This window comes from Chrysochloris asiatica, unplaced genomic scaffold, assembly GCF_000296735.1.
Source record: "Chrysochloris asiatica unplaced genomic scaffold, ChrAsi1.0 scaffold00167, whole genome shotgun sequence".
Taxonomy (NCBI): Eukaryota; Metazoa; Chordata; class Mammalia; order Afrosoricida; family Chrysochloridae; genus Chrysochloris; species Chrysochloris asiatica.
The window spans coordinates 4,064,014-4,083,485 of NW_006408685.1; the positions used below are offsets into that span (position 1 = coordinate 4,064,014).

General features: G+C 40.4%; 1 protein-coding gene and 1 pseudogene across 1 annotated transcript in view; one reads left to right on the forward strand and one right to left on the reverse strand.

Annotated features, from left to right (window-relative positions):
• CHM (choroideremia (Rab escort protein 1)) overlaps window positions 1–19,472 on the forward strand; it is a 304,050-nt gene that overhangs the window by 267,886 nt on the left and 16,692 nt on the right. The window contains exon 12 of the mRNA XM_006871309.1: window positions 4,795–4,891. Within this exon, the coding sequence (XP_006871371.1) occupies window positions 4,795–4,891 (97 nt within the window). The remainder of the gene's footprint in view (window positions 1–4,794; window positions 4,892–19,472) is intronic.
• Window positions 231–513, reverse strand: LOC102819937 (annotated as a pseudogene).

A 19,472-nucleotide genomic window follows, 5' to 3' on the forward strand; every position in this document is an offset into this window, starting at 1 on the left:
CTACACTTCCACCCAATCCGCCATCTTTTTCCCAACCTCAGCTTTTCAATTTTACCTACAATGAGAATAAGTTTGTCATGAGGCCAAACAACAGATTTTCAATTAAAACCATGCGTTAGACAAATGTGGTATAAACAAGAAGTATATAATTTCTTATGGAAACATAATATGTAGACTTTGACCTTGTGGGTGGTGGGTATACTCCTCTCTGTAACTAGTAGCAGTCGTTCCTAGAGTTCAGTGTGGTTAGTAGAAGAAGGTTCACACAGATCTGATATTTTCACTGCACAGCTTGTCAGCTAGATCGTCTGCCTCCTGGCCGATAAGTAAGAATATTTCATCTTCATACTCTTTTATTATCATTTCACACGTGAATTTCAAAGGTCTGTAAGCATCAGAATAAAAACGGAATTGTTTAAATTCTGTTTATATATTGTCTCTTTTCCTTGGAGCAAATCTCTTGAAAGTTCTCTCTTTAGTTACAGGGTCTTCTTCAAGTTTGTAGTCATTCATCCACTCACATACTTTATCAAAAATGTCTGTTAAGAACGCCTCAGACTGAGCTAAGGGAATCTTTCTCCTCTCCTGTGTCCTATCAGGATTTAGTCGGAAGGAGCCCACCTTGGTCTTCTTCTGCCGAGCCTTGGTGATGTCATACTCCACTTCATCCATCAGGGCCTTGCATGCCTGAGTAGACAATGAGGCAGTGACTTTGCACAGGGAACCGAGAGAGGTGAGAAAGAGTCAGGGTCCTCAACTGAGTTTGAGAAACTTTATATAAAGTTTGAGAAAACTTTATAACCAGGCAGATTGGCACTGCCACAAAGTCATGAATTCCAGTGTCACTAAGCTAGATCCTCAGCACCCTCTACCAGTCTGCTCTTCTCTGGCCCACAGGTAGCTCCTTCACCCTTTCTCCTTGGTACCTAGTTCAAGTCTTCATTATTTATCTAGATTTTCTTCTTATTCATTGATCCCCTCACCCCCTGCTTCTATGAGAAAAGTGAAGCCATCTGTCATACACAATGACCCTTGACTTCCTGCTCTGTCACCCACAACTACTTATACCAGCACAAACCCTAATGAGAGGACTCCCCTTATCTAAAGCCAGCCCCATTTACATGTATCTGTGACCACTCCCCTTTTTTTCTCCTCTCTCTCCTACATCTTCTGACTCTCTCCACTTCTGGAGTCTTCCCTGCCACTTATATACATGAACCATTGGTGTTAAGTGTCGTCAAGGCGGTTCCAATTCATAGTGAACTATATAGATTTTCTGAGGAGTGGCTAGTAGGTTTGAACCACCGACCTTGCAGTTAGTAGTCCAGTACTTATGCTACAGCACCACAGCAGAATTTCATATATATACACTAATATTTTTCATTGTGAAATAATACATATATATATTTATTATACATCATAATAAAAAAAATAATCGTGCATATATGTGAAATCCTGGTGTGGCGCTGTAGAATAAGCACTGAACAGGAAGGTCAGTTTGAGCCACAAGGTCAGTGGATCAAACTCACCAGCCGCTGCTTGGAAACATTAAACATTATACAGGAAACATTATATATGAGTCAGAATTGACTCCATGGTGCTTATCAACAACAACAACAAATTTTTATTGAAAACACACACACACACCAAAAAAAAAAAAAAAAAACCCTCCCTTCACTCCACCTTCATCTCTAGCTAGTATCTAACCTCTCACCTCCCCTTATCAAAAAATTTCAAAACAGTGTGTATTCTTGCTGCTTCCAGCTCCTCACATCTCCGTTATTTCTGGATCACACCAGTCTTGCTTCTGCTCATCTTGCTAAGGTCATTATTTTGACTTTTGTTTTTTGATTTGAGGGTCACCAGCCAATCCGTGTAAGTCTTGGTGTGGCACTGTGGGTTAATGTGCTGGACTGCAAAGTTGGTTTGAACTGCAAGGTTGGCGGTTCAAGCTCACCTCCTGCTCCACAGGATCACTGTGGGTCGGAACTGACTCGATGGCACTTAACAACAACAATCAAACCTTGTGTCACTATAGAATAATTCACTGGACCACAAGGTTGGTGATTCGAAGCCACTGACCTCAGAAAGCCGACACAGAGTCTCTATGAATCAGAACCAACTCATTGGCACTTAACAACAACAACAACAAAGGTCATTGGTAACTTCATAGTTATCTGGACCATGGAACATTTTTTGGCCATTGTCTACTTAGATCATTCTGCTACTTTTGGCAATGGTGATTATTCCCTTCCTCTTGAAATTCTGTGTTCCATGGTTTCTATGAAAATGTTTCCATTCCCTCTCCTTAAATACTCTAGTTCTGTTCGTCATTTTGTGGATGTTTTCTCCCTTCCTCCTGTGTGGATTGTTTTTTTTGTGTGTTTTTTTCTGCCATATCCTTAAATATTAGAGTTCCTTCGGATTCTCATTTCAACCCATAGTTCCTTTTGCTTTATACACACTCACTAGATGAGTCCCATCTACTTTCATGGTTTCACCTCCACATAAATATTGGTAAGAGCCAATATCTCCCGGGAGTGTCTGCCTCACATGACAAACTTCTTGATAACTGAACTCACCATCTTGCCTCCTAAACATCTTCATTCGGTGTTCACTACCTCCATGATACTGCCATCATGCTTCCAACTACAAATACGTCTTCCTCCCATCTCTGATGATGCGTCGGTTTCTAGGTCCTATTAATTTATTTCCTAAATATTTCTTCAATTTGCTCTTCCTTTTCATTCTTTTTCTTACTGCTTTGGTGAAGGGACTCAACATTTTGCCTCCTAACTGGTTTCTTTCAAATCCATCTATCCTGCCTCTCATCTTGTTTCTTTCTAATCCATCTATCTTATAACCATCAGAATAATCAGTCTAAAATATACCTCTGGATTCCATTTTTTTAAAAAATATAGAGTTCTCTGTCTTTGACTTCTCTTTAAAATTTTAAAGTACTAGGAGAATGATGAGAAATAGAGAAGGGAGTAAATATGCAAGTGATATTCAGAAATTAATTTTTTCTCTTTTAAAGACTTTTATAGTATCTATGAGTTTTGAGACGAGTACCCTCTTAAAGACCAGTAGAAGGAAGGTGCTGTAGTAAGGGTTTATTGATTATATTTCAATATGTAAATGATAATTTTAAGAATCAAAAGAAGTACTTAGATGTTGGTGCAGTTAAGATACCTCTACTATTATGATTATGTTTTTAGTTGTAATAATTTGATAATTATTTCACAGCATTTGGTACTTTGATGCCAAAGTACATCATTTAATATCATGAATCGCAGCAAAGGGATTTAAGAGGAATCTGAAGAACAACGTTTTTGAGACATCTTGAACCCAAAAGTAATTTGATAGTTATCAAAATAACTTATATTTTTAGAATTTACTTTTGGCATCTCCTTTGTGAGTTATCAATATGACATTGCCAGATGAAAGTGTAGTTCCTATATAGTTTCCTCAAATTGAAGGTTAGATTAATGATTAATAATATCAAAGTGTTAAATTCTACATAGAAACATGGACCTAATCGGCACATAGTGTCATAAATATTAAGCCACAAAATATATCAGTAGTGCCTAGGAGAAAATACCAACCAGTACTACTTTAATAATAATTTCGCATTTTTATTTTTAATTCAGAATTCCTGGTTTTATTAATGCAGTCCTTAAATTTATTTGAAGCCATTCATTTGGAAAAAATTCAGTATATAATTCTGTCTTAGTTATCTAGTGCTGCTATAACAGAAATACCACAGAAAGTAAAGAAACTTATTTCCTCACAGTTACAAAAGCTGAAAGTCCAAATGAGTATCTCAGTTGTGCTGATACCCCTACCCTCTAGACACCTCCTCTCCTATATATATGGGTCTCTATGTGTAAATCGAACAATGTGTTGCATTAGGCAAATCTGCTGCATAAGACCTTTTTAAAGTGTTGAAGAGCAAAGATGTAAACTTGAGGACTAAGGTGCACATGACGCAAGCCATGGTATTTTCAATAACTTCATATGCATGTGAAAGCTGGTCAGTGAATAAGGAAGACCGTAGAAGGATTGATGCTTTTGAGTTATGGTGTTGGAAGAGAATATTGAAAGTGCATGGGCTGCCAAAAGAACAAACAGATCTGTGTTGGAAGAAGTGCAGCCAGAGTGCTCCTTGGAGGCCCGGATGGCCCAACTTTGTCTCTCATACTTCAGACATGTTGTCAGGAGGGACCAGTCACTGGAGAAGGATATCATGTTTGGTAAGGTGGGGTCAGAGAAAAAGAGGAAGACCCCCCAGCTAGATGGATTAGCAGAGTGGCAGCATCAGTGAGCTTAAGCGTAGCAACAATTGTGAGGTTGGCCCAGGATCAGGCAGTGTTTCGTTCTGTTGTGCATTGGGTCACTATGATTCGGTACTGACTCGATGGCACCTAACAACACATGTGTATTCTACTCTTTTTATAGTTCAGAAGTATATAGATTTAGAACACACCCTACTTGGGCATGACTTAATTACCATAACAAATAAAACCCTATGTCTACATGGGATCACAGACACAGTAGTTAGGATTTTAACACAAATATTGGAGTGACAGAATTCAATCTTTAACAATTTACTTGGACTGCTTGTTTTGATACCTTTCAGAATGTATACAGTGTGTGGCTTTTAGTGCTTTATAACTTCTATTTTTAGCCATTAAGAGAAATCAAAATTGATTTGATAGTTAATAGCAATCTGATGATGGAATATTTGAAAATGAGCTCTAACACCTATGTCTGATTTTTGTTTCTACTTTTTAGATTTCCATTTTGACAGTGCCAGAATCAGAACCAGGAACTTTTGCTGTTCGAGTCATTGAGTTATGTTCTTCAACTATGACATGCATGAAAGGCACCTGTAAGCACAGTAATTCTGGATATTAATCTTAGGAGTTTGTTTAGAGTGTAAAGGGGGGCTAATGTTATAGTTGCCATGGTTTTACTAATAGAGTTCCATATAGATAGATAGATAGATAGATGATAGATAGATAGATATAGATATAGATAGATATAGATAGATATATATAGATATATATGTTAAGCACCGTGGAGTTGGTTCTGACTCATAACTCTGCACAGGGTTTCCAAGGCTGTAAATCTTTATGGGAGCAAAAGCTTCATCTTTTTCCCATGGAACGGCTGGTAGTTTCGAGCTGCTGACCTTGAGGTTAGCAGCCCAATTCATAACCACTACGCTACCAGAGCTCTTCTCTGGCCCACAGGTAGCTCCTTCACCCTTTCTCCTTGGTACCTAGTTCAAGTCTTCATTATTTATCTATATTTTCTTCTTATTCATTGATCCCCTCACCCCCTGCTTCTCTGAGAAAAGTGAGGCCATCTGTCATGCACAATGACCCTTGACTTCCTGCTCTGTCACCCACAACTACTTATATCGGCACAAACCCTAAAGTGAAATTACTAGGTATTTAAAAAAAAAAAATTTTTTTTTTGGAAATAATTTATATGAGGGTGAGTCAAAAAGTATCCACTCTCCAATTATATAAAAATGCCTGTCTACGTCCATAGCTGATGACAACACTGAACGTAAATGTAAAATGATTCTTTCGAATAGACAAAGGACAGTGGATTGTATGGCAAATCATTTGTAGATCCGCTATAACCATGACTCTGCCTATGAAATAATCCATGACAGAGTTGTGTTTCAAAAAGTTTGTGCAAGAGGCATGGCTTAATGGTGGATTAAGGAGAAATGTGGTGCAGACCTCTGCCAGCAATAACACAATACCGGGTGAAGCAGGTTCAGGGGATAGTCCCAGAACACTGAACCTACATATAAAGCATTATCTAGAAAGTTTGAAGGCTTACAGCCAGTGGAATTTATAGCAGAAGAAAGGTGGTTTCCAATCTATGGATCCCAGGCACTCCCAGAGCGCCCATCTTGGGCATGACAGAGTGGGTGAAGGATCACAGAAGAGTTCCTACAGCAAAGGTCTGACCAATCCTCAGAGATAAAGGTGTGGACATTCTGTTTTTCACTGTTCATTCATCTTACACTGCGCATTTCCACTCTGGTGACTAGAAGGGGAGCCTAAGTGACAAGACACCCCCTCACCCTCAGAGTGCTCTACTATGCATGCACATGGATATGCTCAGCAAAGACCAAAAAGAAGACAGACACTGCTTAAAACTGAACGGTCTCCCAAAATGGCTACAGCCAGCCCCAATCTGTTTAATCACTAGGAAAAAGTCTTAAACTGGGGTTATGGGGTGGCATATAGACAGAATAAAAAAGAAACAGTCCAAAAATTAAATCCTGAGTTACATCATAAGGAGCAACAGTAGCATCTTGAAATTTCTCAAGCAGCCTTGAAGGCAAAAAGCCGAGAAAGGGGTAATAAAGTCATATTTATATTTTGGTATAGTTTTTTTTTACTTTTCTTTTCTGCTATAATAGACTACAGTATCCAATCTGTTTTGCTTGCTGTTGCTGTTTTGTTTTTTAGTTCCCCTTTTACCTTTAGTAGGCTCTTTCTTTCCCTATGTTACCCAAAAAGAGACAACAATTGCCATCATAGAGCCAAGCTACAGTCACACACTATAAAATCCCAACATCCAGGCAAGAGCTAATACCAGCTGCTATACACCAGATAGATAGTCAATACCTGCTATAGTTACTCTGAGTAGAGTAATAAGACAATTGAAAAGAGAAGCCCATCTCCTGATAACATCTACCTGGACACAATTAAAAAGCATAATAATACATCAACATACATTCATCTAATTATTGAAAACAAATCTAATTATTGAAGACGCCCAAGAAACAACAGCCCATATAGGCACATGTACAGGAACAAGATAGAGTAACTGAGACAAATGAGCTGGAGGCAGACCTAGATTTCCCTTTGGAAGGACGGCAGCCTTTGGAATTGCCTGAGAAGGAATTTATGAGAATGATACTGAGATGTATCCAAAACATTCCACAGATAGGTTGAAAAAAGTTAGGAAAGCACTACAGAAACAATCAAATAAGATAGATACAGCATTGGAAACTATGTGAAACCTGAAAAAAGTGTTCCAAACGATCAATAATAAAATATCAGAAATGGACAATACCCTGAAACAGTAAAGGAGTAGAATTGAAGAAATGGAAGCCAGGACTAGCGAGCATGAAGACAGATCTTTCAATACTGGATGTCATGCTGGGTAAGGTGCAGGGTCAGAGAAAAAGAGGAAGACCCCCAACGAGATGGATCAGCCAGATGACATCATTGATGGCGTCAAGTGTGGCGGCGGTAGTGAGCTTGGCCCAGGATCGGACATTGTTTCATTCTGCTGTGCATGGGGTCACTATGAGTTGGTTCCGACTCGATGGCACCTAACAACAACAACAATATAGAAGAGAAACAGCAAAAACGATTTAAAAAAAAATCTGATGAAAGTCTAAGATTCATGTAGTACAACTTGAAAAAGAATAACTTAAGAATTATTGGCATTCTGGAACAGGATAAATCACAGAAGTCCACAGAGGTGATAATAGAAGAGTTGCTGGAATAAAATGTCCATAACATCTTGAAAAATGAAAAGGTAAGCATTCAAGAATCTCAACCAACGCCAGGAAGGATAGACCCCAACAGAAAGTCAACAAGACATTTCACAATCAAGCTCTCCACAATAAAAGGCAAGGAGATAATCCTGAAAGTAGCCAGGGAAAAGAGAATTGTTACTAACAAAGGCAAACAAATCAGATTAAGCTCTGTACTCTCAGCAAAAACCATGAAGGCAAGAAGGTAATGGGGAGACATATATATAAAAAACCCTGAAAGAAAAAAAAACTGCCAACCAAGAATCATCTTCCCAGCAAAACTATCAATCAAATACATTGGTGTAATTAAAACATTCCAGGATGAACACAAGCTAAAGGATTTTGGCAAAGCCAATCCAGAACTTCAAAACATCCTAAAGGAAGTTCTTTGAAATGAAAACCAACAAGAACAGACAACAACCAGAGATTTACGTATGTGGAAACACCACCAGGAACTCAATCTACAGATGCAAGAGTCTAGAACAAAACAAAATTATTAGAAGAAATTCAGAGGATCTGGATGGTCAGTCTATGATCAAAACAATTACAATATGAAGGAAGGTAAAAACAGGGAAAGAGAGATCCAGGTGGTGAGGAGGTCAGCTAGATTGCAGGAAGAAATAGACTGTTTTGAGTGAAGGACACAGTTAACCTCAAAGAAAATGAATACTTCACAACATACCAAGAAAATGAAAATCCAAAAGGAGCATGGAAACATTAAAGCCATGAAGAAATTGACAAGAAAGAGCACAAAAAACATGAATTTAATACCGGAAGGTATGTAGAACAAACCAACAATAAAACAAACATAATGACAGCAATCAATTCTTACTTATTGATAATTATACTGATTTTCAATGGATTAAATGTACCAGTTAAGAGACAGAGAGTGGCAGAATGGATAAGAAAACAAGCTCCTTCAAATATGCTGTCTAAAAGAGGCATACCTTAAACACAAAGACAAAAACAGACTAAAAAGTTTAAGGATGGAAAAAATATACCAAGCGAACTGCAATGAAAAACGAGCAGGAATGGCAATACTAATCTCTGACAACATAGACTTTAAGGCACAACCCAGCATAATAGATAAAGGACATTATCTCATGATTAAAGGGTCAATTGAACAAGATGTCATAATAAATATGTACACTCCCAATAAAAAAAGTTCCAAAATACATAAAGCAAACTCTTATAAAATTTGAATTAAAAAATAGACAAATCTACAATAATAGTGGGATATTTTGATACAACACTTTCGAAAAAGGGTAGAACAACCAGAAACAAACTCACCAAAGACAGAGGAACTAAATAAAACAATCAGCCAACTTGACCTCATGGATATTTATAGAGCATTCACCCGAACAACACAATGCACATTCTTTTCCAGTGCACATGATGCATTCTCCAGAACAGACCAGGTGTTAGGCCACAAAACAAGCCTCCGTAAATTTACAAACATCAAAATACTACAAAGCATCTTCTCAGAACCCCCAATGCTATAAAATTAAAACTCAACAATAGGGATACCAAGGAAATTAAGTCAAATACATGGAAACTGAATAACACCCTGCTTAAAATCTACTAGTTATTAGAACAAATGAAACGTGAATTCACAAAGTTCCTAGAAACAAATGAGAAGGAAAACACAACATAACAAAATCTTTGGGATGTGTCAAAAGCAGTGCTGAGAGGAAATTATTGCAATAATTGCATACATTCAAAAAGAAGAAAGAACCAAAATCAACACATTACAACAACATCTACAACAACTAGAAACAGACAACCAAAATAAACCTACAGTCATCAGAAGAAAAGAAATAATAAAGATTAGAGCAGAAATAAACAAGATAGAAAACAAAAAAACTATAGAAATTATCACCAGGACAAGAAGTTGGTTCTTTGAAAGAATTAATAAAATTGGCAAACCATTAGCAAACCTAAACAAAGAAAAGAGGGAGAAGACTCAAATAACACACATAAGAAACCACATGGGTGATGCCGTAACAGAATCACTAGAAATAAAAAGATAATAATAATCTTATGAAGAGTTGTACGCCAGTTAATTTGAAAATCTATAGGAGAAGGTTACATTGTTAGAAAAACACGGCCTACCTAAACTTACACAGAGTGAAATAGAAAACTTGAACTGACTTATAACAAAGGAGGAAATTGACCAGGTCATCAAATAACTCACAACCAAAGAAATCCATGTCCAGGGGGAAATAATGTTAAGATGCTTGACTGTCTTTTGATTCTTGGTTTCCCTGACATACTATTATAAAATAGACACTTGAGGAGGAGAGAAAGGAATCGCCAGAAATATCACCATAGAAAGTTCGTAAGTCCATCTTCTGCTTATAACTGATTGGAATACTTAAAATGAGGCTACAACATGCCCAGTGAAGGAGGCTTCCTGTGGAGCCTCTGCATTACATAAGACCATAGGGGGAATCCTGAACCCCATCAAGAATCTTCTGAGGTGGGAAATTTCCACTTGAAAGGAAAAACAGACCAACCTGGAGCAGCTAGAAGATCAGAAGATACTTCTTGAAAGAAAGATCCACAGGAAAAATGCACAACAATAATGGCAGTCTGCCTGATTACTACAAGAACAAGCAAGGTGCTCGCCCAGGAGACATCAAGGCAAGTGGTCGGGTTTCCTCATGGCAAACCCCCTTCTAAGATTAAAACTCAATGGGAATACACGAGTAGACATGTGCTCTGATTGGTGACCATGTTCATCACTGATAAGGGGAAGTGAGGGAAGAACAGCAATGAAGCTGAAAACTAAGCCCTACAACGTTCAATAGATTCCTGTGAACCCAGGTGGAGACCTGGTTGGCCAGCAGTGTGGCAAGACTTGGGGATTCTTGGACCCCGAGTCAGTGATATAGCCACAGAGGACTAGAGTGGAGAGTGAATCATTCAGCTGATAAGAAGAGAGGTTATATGCATAAGAACACCCACATTTGCAGATAATACCCACTTGACCTGGCTTCAATGACTGGATGATCAGAGCTCAACTAGAAGAAGAAACAAGTGGAAAAAAGAGCAATCTGATACAATATGATGAACTTTACATACTCCTATGTATGCGGTAGCTCAAAAGAGGGAACAAATCTTTACAGTGAGGATCATTCCCATCTCCTCCATACACAGAGTAGACAGGAATGGACAACTTGGACATTGGCTACCCAAAATTGGGGGGCTACAAAGGCAAGAAGTGACTTGCTTCTGCTTTTGGCCCTTTTGATCACACATTTTTCCTGGAGGTGGGAGCTTTTTATCCCTATGTTACCCAGGAAGAGACAGCAATCGTGGCCATGTCACCAAGCTACATGCATACCCCATAATATTCCACCATTGAGAAAAGAGCCAATAACAGCTGCTAAGCGTTGGAGTCCTGGTGTGGTGCTGTCGGTTCATGCACCAGACTGCAAAGCCGTTTGAACAGCATGGTTGGTGGTTCAAGCTCACCAGTTCCTCCTCAGAAACCCTATCCATGGTGGCTATGGGTCGTAATTGACTTGATGGCACTTAACAACTAACAACAAGCATTACATGTGAAAAGGGAAAGCTATCTTCTGATCATATTCACCAGGAGACACCAAGTAAACTTAATAACACAACAGCAAGCATCCATTTAAGCATCAAATACCCCACATAATCACTGGAAATGACAAACAAAAAACAACAAAAGACCTCAAACCATATCCAAAACCAGAAAAGAGTAACTGAGACAAATGCTCTGGAGACAGACAAAGGCTCCCCAGAAGAGGAACAGCAGGTTTTGGATTTGCCTGAGAAAGAATTCAGAATGATATGGAAACAAATTCAAATGCTCCAAAAAGGGGTGGAGGGAAACAAGGAATAAGTCAGGAAAATACTACAAGAGCAATCAAACAAGATTGATACAGCAATGGAAACAATTCAAAACCTGCAAAAAGAGGTCCAGATGATTAATAATAATCATAAATGGACAATACACTGAAAGGGGAAAGGAGCAGAATAGAAGAGATGGAAGCCAGAATTAGCAATCTGGAAGATAAATCTCTCAATAATGCTAAGATAGAAGAGCAAGCAGAAAAAAGGATAAAAGATTCTGAAGATACTCTGAGATTCATGCTGGATAAAATGAAGAGGAACAACTTAAGAATTAGTGGCATGCCGGAACAGGAAGAATCAGAGAAGTCCACAGAGTTGAAGAGCTTCTGGAAGAAAATTTCCCTAGCATCTTGAAAGATAAGAAGGTAAACATTCAAGAAGCCTAACGTACCCCAGGAAGGATGGACCCCAAAAGAAAGTCACCAAGACATATAAGAACCAAGCTCTCCAAAATCAAACACAAGGAGAGAATCCTAAAAGAAGCCAGGGAGAAAAGACGTCTCACTTACACAGGCAAGCAAATCAGATTAAGCTCTGACCATACACCACAAGCCATGCAGACAAGAAGGCAATGGGAAGACATATACAAAACCCTAAAAGAAGAAGAAAAAAAAAACAAAAAAAAACTGCCTACCAAGAATCATCTATCCAGCAAAACTATCAATCAAATACGATAGTGCAATCAAAACATTCCAGGATAAACAGAATCTAAGAAATTATATCAATGGTTTGAATGGGTAAAAGAGGGGAATAATTTTAAGATGCTTGGCTGTCTTTTGATCTTGGTTTCCCTTGCTTACCATTGTAAAATAGACACTTGAAGGGGAAAGAAAGGAATAACCAGAAACATCACCATAGAAAGCTTGTTAAGTCCGTCTTCAGCCTGTAATTGATTGGCATACCTTAAAGGGGGCTAGAACTTGCCCAGTGAAAGAAGCTTCCTGTGGATCCTTTACATTGCACAAGACCATAGGTAGAATCGAGAACCCCATCCAGAACCGATTGAGGTAAGAAATTTCCACTTGATAGAGAAGTAGACCAGCCTGGAGAGGCTAGAAGAACAGAAGATACTTCGTGAAAGAAAGACTGGCAGGAAAAATCTGAAACAATAACAGCTGTCTGATTAATTACTACAAGAATAAGTATGCTATTTGCCCAGGAGCCATCAAGGCAAGTGGTCGGACCACTCAGAGCAAACCCCCTTCCAAGACTGAGACTCAAGGGGAATACATGAGCAGGCAGGTGGTCACCACGTTGGTCACCGATAAGGGAAGAGGGTGAAAAAACAGCAATAAAGTTGCAAGCTAAGCCTGGCCATATTCAATAGACCCCCCATGTACCCGGGTGGGCCCAGAGGCAGTGACATGGCTACAGAGTACTAGAGTGGAGAGTGAAGTCTCCAGCTGATATGAAGTGAGTGGAGATGCACAAGAACACCCATACTTGCAGATAGTACCCACTTGACCTGGCTTCGATGGCTGGATGATCAGAACTCGAACAAGAGAGAAGAGAGAGAAAAAAGAAAAAAAGTGTAACCTGCTACAATTTGATGAACTTTACCTATACTGATGGATGTAGTAGTTCAAAAAAGGGAACAAACCTTTACCGTGAGGATCACTCCCACCCCCTTGATACACAGGGTCAACAGGGATGGGCAACATAGACATTGGCAACCCCAAATGAGGGAGTCTATAAAGGAAAGAAGTGACTGGCTTGCAAGCTTTCAAGAGGGAGCCTAGTTCCAGACAGGGTGGGGGAAGGTAGAATCACCACTGAATGATTTCTAATTGGTTGGGACCAGGCTGGTGAAAGGCAATGGGACTTCCGGTTCGGGGATGCAGCCAGGGGAGCCAGGTAGGGAATGCTCCAGTGAGAAGGGAGTGGGATCTCACCAAGGAAGTGTTCATATTAGCAAAACCACAGCTTCAAACCATCATAAGAGCTAGGTTTTCAGTTTCCCAAATGCACATTTTTTGAAAATCACACTAAGGAAAATACGGGCATTTTAAGACTCTGGCAGCAGGATCGCTTCAGCGATTACCCTGCCCCGGCAGAGTTTAGAGGGCGGGGCTAAAGCCAGCCCGTTCAGAAAGGAGTGTTCCCAGCAAAAACAAAAACAAAAAAAACTAATAAAAAGAGCCACAGAGAACTACACATTCCTCCCTGTCCCAGTTTGAGATCTCAGCTCAGACACCAGCTAGGACAGTTACCCACTGCACAGAGAGAGGGAGCGAGGCATCGACTTTTGACGTCATCCACTGCCACAAATCTGAAGCGCTGTATCTGAGCCACTTTGCCCTACTCCCAGGTAGCAGTATAGTAGAGCTATCGTTCTAGCAATTTGTGGCTGTTCCTGCCAGATCAGTCTGGCGGCAATAGGATCAATAGAAAGCAACCTGTAAACCCGCAGCATAATAGGACACAACCATTCCGAGATTTCCACTTTGCACACGCAAATAACCACAAACAACTGGACCAGGCTTCTGAGGCAGTGAATCTGAGCCTGGGCAGGACATCTGAGCCCAGGGAGCAGATTAGAATCTCCAGCTATCACCTTGCAATCTGCAGCTGGGCTGCTGCCTGAGTTCACTGGGCAGGACAAACTCAAGGCAATCTATGAAATCCCAACAGAACAGGTCTCAACCATCCCAAGATTGGCACTGAGCATATGCAGATAACTGTCAATCAGAGACAAAAATAGCAGTCAATCTTTCTCCCATTAACTCCCCAATATTTATCTGCCCACTTATACTGCAGTGGCTAGAGGAGAGGCCTGAAAGAGGGGCCACCCCCACCCCTGCTGGAGGCTTCTATTTGCACACACATGGATGGTGTAGCATGGAAAAGTTGACCAAAGCCGCATCACTGCTCCAAAGTGGTGATTTCTGTCCATGCGTTTATATTACTCCTGCTTTTGGTCCTTTTGATCACACATCTTTCCTGGAAGTGGGAGCTTTTCCTCCCTACATCACCTAAGAAGAAGCAGGAATCGTGGCCATATAGCCAAGCTATAAGCATACACCGTAATACTCCACCACTAAGACAAGACCTAACAATACCTGCTACGCGTTACAGGCGATAAGGGCAGCCTATCTCCTGATCATATTAATAATAATAATAATAAAATAATAATAACCATGACCACTAAAAACAAACGTTATTGAAACACGTCTAAAAACAGAAGAGAGCAGCTGATGCAAATGAGCTGGAGACAGACAAAGGCTTTATAGAGGAGTAGGAGCGGGTTCTGGATATGTCTGAGAGGAAATTCAGAAGAATGATATGGAAACAAATTCAAATACTCTGAAAAGGGGTCGAGGAAAATAAGGAAGAAGTAAGGAAAATACTTCAGGAACAATCAAATAGGATTGACACAGCATTGGAAATAATTCAAAACCTGCAAAAAGATGTCCAGGTGATCAATAATAAGATGTCAGAAATGGACAATAGGCTGAAAAGGGAAAGGAGCAGACTAGAAGAGATGGAAGCCAGAACTAGCGAACTGGAAGACAAATCTCTCAATACTGCCAAGATAGAAGAGCAAGCAGCTAAAAGGATTAAAAAAATCTGAAGAGAGTCTAAGATTCATGCTGGATAACATGAAGAGGAATAATGTAACAATTGTTGGCATTCTAGAACGAGAACAATCAGAGAAGTCCACAGAGGAGATAGTTGAAAAGCTTCCGGAAGAAAATTTCCCTAACATTTTGAAAGATGGGAAGATAAACATTCAAGAAGCCCAACGTAACCCAGGAAGAATAGACCCCAAAAGAAAGTCTCCAAGACATATAATAATCAAGCTCTCCAAAATCAAAGACAAGGAAAGAATACTAAAAGTGGCCAGAGAGAAGAGAAATGTAACTTATAAAGGCAAGCAAATTAGATTAAACTCTGACTGTTCAGAACAAACCATGCAAGCGTGAATGCAATGGGGAGATATATACAAAGTGCTGCAAGAAAAAAACTGTCAACCAAGAATCGTCTATCCAGCAAAACTATCAATCAAATACAATGGTGCAATCAAAACATTCCAGGATAAACAGAATCTGAGAGATTGTATGAAAACCAACCCAGCACTTCAAACCATCTTAAAGGGAGTTCTGTGGACAGAGAACCAACAAGAACAGACAACAAACAGAGACTGACAGATATAACAACACCACCTGGAACACAGCCAACAGATAGCAGAGTCCAGAACAGAATGAGACTACAACAACAAACTCAAAGGAGCAGAGAGATCAACTGAAGACCAAAAATATATCAAGGTCAAAGAAAGGACAAACACAGCAACGGAAGCCCAGGTGGTGGGGATGCCAGGTAAATTACAGGTTGCAATGGAGTATCCTAAGTGCAGAGAAAAGTTAGTAGACTACAGTGTAACCCCAAAGAAAGTTAACACTCCACAACATATCATAAAAACTAATTCCCAAGCAGAACAAGCGAACATAGAAACTAGGAAGAAACCGACCAGAAACAACTTAAAGAATACAAATCCAACACAAGAAGGAAAGCAGAACCAAAGAATGAACAGCACCACCAAAAAAGAAACATAATGACAGCAATCAATCCATACCTATAGATAATTACATTGAATGTCAATGGACTGAATGCACCACTGAAGAGACAAAGAGTGGCAGAATGGATAAGAAAACATCCATCAATATGCTGCCTGCAAGAGGCACATCTTACACACAAAGACAAAAACAGACTAAAAGTTAAAGGATGGGAAAAAATTTACCAAGCCAACTGCAACAATAAACTAGGAGGAGTGGCAATAATAATCTCCGAAAAAGTAGACTTCTGCCTATAACTGATTAGAATACCTAAAATGGGGATACAACGTGCCCAGTGAAGGAGGCTGCCTGCGGAGCCTCTGCATTACATAAGACTATAGGTGGAATCCTGAACAGCATCCAGAATCTTCAGAGGTGGGAAATTTCCCCCTGAGATGATGGGCAGACCAGCCTGGAGCAGCTAGAAGAACAGAAGCTACCACTTGAAAGAAAGACTGACAGGAAAAACACAAAACAGACTGACCAATGACTACAAGAACAAGCAAGCTGCCCACCCAGGAGACATCAGGCAAGGGGTCAGGTCCCCTCAGAGTAAAACCCCCATCCAAGCCTAAGACTCAATGGGAATACACGTTCTGATGGGTGACCACGTTCGCCACCGACAAGGGAAAGTGAGGGAAGAACAGCTATGAGGCTGCGAGCTAAACCCTACAATGGTCAATAGACCCCTGTGAACCCAGGTGCAGACCTGGTTGGCCAGCAGTGTGGCAAGACCTGGGGACTCTTGGGCCCAGAATCAGTGAAAATAGCCATGGAGGAGTGGAGTGGAGGGTGAAGTGTCCAGTGGATAAGAAGAGAGGGCATATCCACAAGAGCACCCACACATGAAGATAATACCCATTTGACCTGGCCTCAACAACTGGGTGATCAGAGCCCAACTAGAAGAAGAAAGAAGAGGAGAAAAAAAAAAAAAAAAAAAAAACAAGAGTAACCTGATACAATTAGATGAACTTGACCTACACCTATGGATGTACTAGCTCAAAAGAGGGAACAAGTCTTTGCAGCGGGGATCATTCCCACCCCCTCCATATACGGAGTAGGCAGGGATGGGCAACTTGGACATTGACTATCCAAAATGGGGAACTACAAAGGCAAGAAGTGACTGGTTTACAATCTTCCAAGAGGGAACCTACATCCAGAGAGCATGGAGCAAGATAGAATCTCCACTGAGTAGTATCCAATCTGTCTAGGCAGGACTGATTAAAGGAAATGCAGATAGGTCTCTTGTGATGCAAGGGTGAATAATTGCTACCAGGACTGCTTGTGAAGGTTGTAAATGTAAAAGTGGCCATTTTGTGGCAAGGAGGGGAGTGATTGACTATGTAGGCAGGGAGCGGAGGTCCCTGGATCCATGAAGGGAGAAGAGCAGAGAACGGAACCCTACCCAGAGAGGCAGCGATCCCAGAGATGGAAGCAGAGATGATGGCGTGGAGAGATGGAGCAGCTGGGGACTCAGGATCCAGGGAGGAAACGGGGCTGAGCGCTGATGACCCGGGGAGGTGGGGGAGGAGGAAGGTGGAAAAGCAGGCTTATAGCATGCAATCTTTCATTGAATGGTGGTGCATGGAGGTGATTGTAACCATGACCATGAAACAATATACAGTAAGATGAATTTAAAACTAATGTTCTCCCATGTAAACTGTCACATAATTCACAATAAAACTTAAAAAAAAAAGGAAATGGGAGTAAGACTCTTGTGGTACAATAGTTAATAATTGCCATCAGGTCTGACTGTGAGCCTAGGAAATATAGAGGTAGATGTTTTTTGACAAAAGGAGGAGAGTGATTGATTTTGCAGCCCATGAGCCAGAAGTCCCTGGGACCATCAAGTGAGAAGAACAGAGAGCGGGACCCTACCCAGAGAGGCAGTGACACCATGGATGGAGACAGAGAAGATGACGTGGACAGATGGAGAGGCTCCGGACACTGGACTTAGAGAGGGAGAAGGGCTGTGTGCTCGTGGCCGGGTGGGGCGAGTCTGTGTGGTGTACCCTTTGGGGTTATTTGATGATGCATGGAGCAAATAGTAATCATTGCAATGAAACGAAGTACAATAGGATGAGTGTAAATCTGATGTTCTCCCATGTAAACCTCACAATAAAAACTTTAGGAGAACAAATAAGATGGCGGATCAGGTGGAAGTGCAATAAAGGAGCTCCACCAGCAACAACACAGAATACCCGACCAAGCAGGCTCAGGGGGTGGTCCCAGAACTCTGAACCACATGTAAAGGAATATTTAGAAAGTTGGAAGGCTTACAGCTGTGGAATTTGTGGCAGAAGCAAGAAATCCATTGCTTTCTAATTCGAGATGCTCAGCTGCTCGAGGAGCCACCATCTTGGGTGAGACCAAGCAGGGAAAGGATCAAAGCGGCCACAGACACCTTGCAGAACTGCAGAGATAAAGGTGCGAACATTCTTCTCTTTCGGTAGCTGTTCATTGGTCCTTGGCTATCGGCACACCTCCATTCGGGTGACTATTGGGGTGCCTGAGCTAGTGGGCACCCAAGCCCTACCCTCAAGGGTTCTATTACGCATGCGCACAGATCTCCTTGAAATTTAAACAAACACTTTCCAATTAAAACCAAATGGCCACAGCTGGCCCTGAACTATTTACAACTAGAAAAAAGACCTTAACGGGGATTGTGGAGCGGGACAAGCAGACAAAAAAGGAAATAGGCCGAAAATTAAATCCTAAATTACGTCAAAACGACCAACAGTGGTATTTTGAAACTTCTCAGGAAGAAGAGTGAAAAGGGAAGCTCATTTCCTGATCACATCTACCTGGAGGTAGTCAGAAATCATAAAAAAATACCAAAATACATACCCATCTGAGTATTAAGGCCACAGATAACCCCTGAAGATGCCCAATAAACAGAAGTAGATGACCATATCTGCACATGTCCAGAAACGAGATAAAGTGACTGAGGCAAATGAGCTAGAAGTAGACCTACACTCCATACTGGAAGTTGAGCAGGCTTTGGAAATGCCTGAGAATGAATTAAGAAAAATGATTATAAAATGTATCAAAACACTATACAATGGAGTTGAGAAAAAAAAGGAAGAAGTCAAGAAAGTGCTACAGGAGCAATCAAATAAGAAAGATACAGCATTGGAAACAATTCAAAACCTACAGAAAGAGGTCCAAATGATTAATAATAGAATATCATAAATGGACAGTACACTGAAAGGGCAAAGGAGTAGAATTGAAGAGATAGACGCTAGAACTAGTGAGCTAGAAGATAAATCTCTCAACACTACTAAGATAGAAGAACAAACACAAAAAAGGATAATGAAATCTGAAGAAGGCCTAAGATTCATGTTGGATAACATGAAGAGGAATAACATAAGAATTATTGGCATTCCAGAACAGGAACAATCATACAAGTCCACAGAGGAGATAGTTGAACAGCTTCTGGAAGAAAAATTTCCTAACAT